Genomic DNA, 4,025 nt, shown 5'->3' on the forward strand with positions numbered 1-4,025 from the left:
TTTCAATTTTGTTTTCCATTTATTTTAATACAAGAATAAAATGCAATAATATGTCCAGACATTGCACAAACAGCTGTGCTGTTATCAAATTTGCTCACCAGAATATGTACACTAGCCTAAATTTGGTATCCAAAGGGGGCTTAAAATAATGAGATACAAGTCTTTTATCAAAATCCTCGAGATGGGGATGATAAAGAACTGGACCACCACACTGATGTCACCTTTGTTCTATGTAATATTCTCTTCTCCCAAACCAGGGACAGGAGAGTTGAGGGGCACTTGCAGAATGGCTACCATGTTCCAGGTTCTCTGTGAGGTACTTTGTGAAAATACTCTCCCATGGTGGACATGATCAACGGTGTGTTTTATACAACAACTCAAGAGTCCCCCAGAAGTTAAACTCAGGAAGTGTTGGATGGTGGCATGAGATTGAAGGAGAACTTTAATCATGAGTAAAGGGCTCAATAAGAATACATTTGAACAGATCAATAATAATATATACCTATGTAGGATTAGACAATATTTTCATGAGAAATAATCATATTACTTGTATTTTAAAAGGACCACCTTCTGATAACTTTACTGTACACATAGGTAAAATTAAGGACCTGTGGTTTGAAGGTAGATTTATATAACAGGAACTCAAAATCCATAACATGGTTACAGTTCTGTACTCTCTGTACAGGGTTACCAGGCTTGATTGTAACAGTCGGTAGTAACAGTAGTATTGTTACTGAGAGAAAATATTTTAGCTTCTTTCTTCTACTACTTCAGGCTCCTCAGGGGAGAGAAAAAAGGGTCCTTCTCCTTCTTTATGGTCAGAACTAAGACATATAAAGGCCATATTATATTCTGGCTCTGGCCATTTTCAGTGGTTTCCTATAACACAGCTAGTTGGACAGCACACTGAGGTACAAAAGGCCAAAGTGAAGGTGGCAGCTGACAGTCCCATGCCTGAGTGATTCAGAAAAGGGAGATGTCTGGAAGGCTATATTTCTACATTTGGAGATTTCTTAAGAGAGGGAGAGACGTGGAAGGCCTGGACTTCTTAGAGACACAAAGTGTGCTGACAGGGACATGGGACATGGGTCAGTAGATAAAGTGCTTGCTGTCCAAGCATGAGGACCAGTATTGAGATCCCCAGCATCCCACAGATGTCAAGGAGCCATGGCAACCTGCCTCTAATTTCAGCACCGGGAGAATGGAGCCAGGAGTTCTCTGGAGCAAGCTAGACGAATTGTACCAGTAATCTCTGAGTTCAGTTGAGAGGCTTCCTCTGCCTCAGTAAATAGAGGGAGAGTGACAGAGACTTCCAATATCGCTTCTAGTCTCCACACACAGGTGCATACATATGCCCACAGACAGATAGACATACACCTGCACATGCACACCACACACGTACACACTCAAGAGAAAGAGGGTGATGACAGAACCACCTGTTCCACACTTCTGGGGGACCCCGAATGCCACAGTGGAACAGGAGTCTGGCTTAACCCACTTCAAAGATGTTTTTCAGCTTGTTGTATGTGACCAGCCCCAGGACAAACATAGAAATGTGGAAGAACGACTTCAGAGTTAGGTTCCCCTCTTACCCCTGCTGGAAGGACTATAACCACTTCCAGAAATCAGGCTGCACTGCCAGGAATGTACAAACTGATGGATGTTTCCTACAGTATGCTCGCTTGTTAAGCACATGCCCATCCATCCTGGCAGTCTCCTGCTGTAGCATACGAGAGGCAAGCATCTTCATCCTTTTGGCAAACAAGAATGTGAACCAATGTATTTGGCAATGTTGAACAAAGTTGCCTTCGTCTCAGGTTTCATCATGCCTTAATAATGTCTTCAAGGATCACCCAAACCAGCAGGGTTACACCATCACCAGTGACAGTGGCTCTCAAGGTCCATAGTCATGCAGGAAACTCAATATGAAGACTTCATCAACAGGCTGAGAATCGCTAGTCTTACAAGTCCTGAAGTCGGCTGGGTGTAGGAAGTGGAATCAGCGACCTCTGGGTGGAACTGGCGGAGGAGGATGGAAGGACTCTCGGGTTAGAGGCCTGCAACGAAAAATAAAGCAACTCTATAAAAAAACAAAAGAAAACAAAACAAAAAAGCAACTAACCAAATCAAAGAGTTCTTGGGTATCCACAACTTGTGGCTAATTTGGAAGTGATGCGTAAAAGACACTGTCCTATGTCAAGGAGTCAAGACCCAAGAGATGTCTCATGACATAGATGCCATGGCTTCTGATCCCTGAACATAAGGGTCTGCCAGTGGAGGTAGTGACAAATGCCAATCCCCAGGCTCCACCTCTGTGGTGGTTTGAATAGGCTTGCCCCAGGGAGTGGCACTATTAGGAGGTGTGGCCTTGGTGGAGGAAGTGTGGCCTTGGTGGAGGAAGTGTAGTACTGAGGGGGTTTGCAATAAGACTCTTCTCCTAGCCACAATCTGCTAGTAGTTTCCATTGAGTGATGGTCACAGCCATGTTTCCTGCCTTGATGATAATGGACTGAACCTCTGAACTTGTGAGCCAGCCCCAATTAAATGTCCTTTATAAGAGTTGCCTTGGTCATGGTGTCTGCTCACAGCAGCAAAATCCAACCTATGACAACATCTGTTTATCACACTCTTGAGCTCAGTATAAGACCTTTCTATAGTATTCTAGTTGCAAAGCCCTTGAATTAACTATGCCTTTCATTTTCTGTTGCTTTGTCACCCTTGGGTCTTGTTGACCCTGGAGGGACTGCATTTCTCACAGTTAGCTAGAGCCCCAATGGCTTCCTTGTGACCATTATCAACTTCTCACCCCAGGGTCAGGCAGCAGACAGAGATAGTCCCACTGCCTCAGCACCTACTGCAGTCATCCAAACTAGTGATCCTAGATCTGTTTGTTCCTGCCTTACTCACTGTTTCTCATGGCAACCACAATAAAAAGCCCGTGCCCATTTCTGACCTTTGCCCCTTTGCCCCCTGACCCACTGGCTCCCATCCCAGTATGAACCCTTGCTGTGTGGTGCCCCCTTCCCCCTGCTCTGAAGAACCATGAATCCAGCACACTATCTTCTCAATTGCAGCTGTCTCCTGTCCTGTTGACCTTGTGTTATCTAAATAACAATGGAGCCTAGATGGTAAATGCCAGCAATTCCAACAGGCAGCCAGGGACAGACTCACTATCATAGTGAGAACAGCAGAAAGAGGGACAGAGAATGCCAGTGGCTGCTTCCTGATTCCTCATGGATCCCTGCCATTCCAACTGAGTGCTGCCCACCTAAAAGTCCCTCTTCATGTTCTTCTGAGTGGATTTTTGTAAAGTCCTAAATGACACTCCAGGTAGACCAGGCTTGGTCTATTTACAGATCGGCCCAATGATTACAGATAGTATTTCCATGTGTATGCTATAAAACCAATATTAGTCTCCAGGAAGCAAATCAATGACGTTCAGAAAGAGAGCTTTGTTGGTTGCTGTAATTGAACTGTGTAACCCTGGAGCTGCATAGACCAGGATTGAACTAATCTGTGAGTAAATATTTGCTAAATGCCAACCACACAGTGCTTTTGAACAGGTCAAGGAAATGACAAGAGTTGGGAAAGAAGAAGCTGTATCCTGGGAACAAGAGAGGGAGTCAGACATAGCAAAGAATAACCACAGATGTGCACAGGAGGGGAGGGCTTTGTGCGCTGGTCACTGAATTGCCGGGCTTTTCCCAGTGAAAACAAAGACACGGTGTCCTTCTGTCTCCCTTCCAGTATCCTGCCCTATGAACTATGGGTCAGGCCATATCTCTTAAGCAAGTTTAGGCCATTCTTTCCTTTCTGCGAACATTTGTCCACAAGTCACACTCCTGTGTGTGGTAAGCGGCAGGTAATAGGAGCAAAGATCTGGCCATCAAGATACTGTGCGCTTGTGCATGGGACAGAGAATGTGCAAAATCAAGAGACCACCCTGTTTGACAGTTGAAGCTAAGACCTTAAGGCTCATCTAAGCATGGAAGTTTATATACACAACTCTCTCTCTCTCTCTCTCT

The 4,025-nt window shown here is 44.8% G+C and overlaps 1 protein-coding gene across 2 annotated transcripts in view; it reads right to left on the bottom strand.

Moving 5' to 3' along the window:
- Pik3ap1 (phosphoinositide-3-kinase adaptor protein 1) overlaps window positions 1-4,025 on the bottom strand; it is a 112,975-nt gene continuing 108,950 nt past the window's right edge. For both annotated transcript variants that reach the window (XM_031390302.1, XM_031390303.1), the window contains one exon: window positions 1-2,057. In XM_031390302.1, the coding sequence (XP_031246162.1) occupies window positions 2,000-2,057 (58 nt within the window). In that variant the 3' untranslated portion in view covers window positions 1-1,999. The remainder of the gene's footprint in view (window positions 2,058-4,025) is intronic.

This window comes from Mastomys coucha, unplaced genomic scaffold (assembly GCF_008632895.1).
Source record: "Mastomys coucha isolate ucsf_1 unplaced genomic scaffold, UCSF_Mcou_1 pScaffold21, whole genome shotgun sequence".
NCBI lineage: Eukaryota > Metazoa > Chordata > Mammalia > Rodentia > Muridae > Mastomys > Mastomys coucha.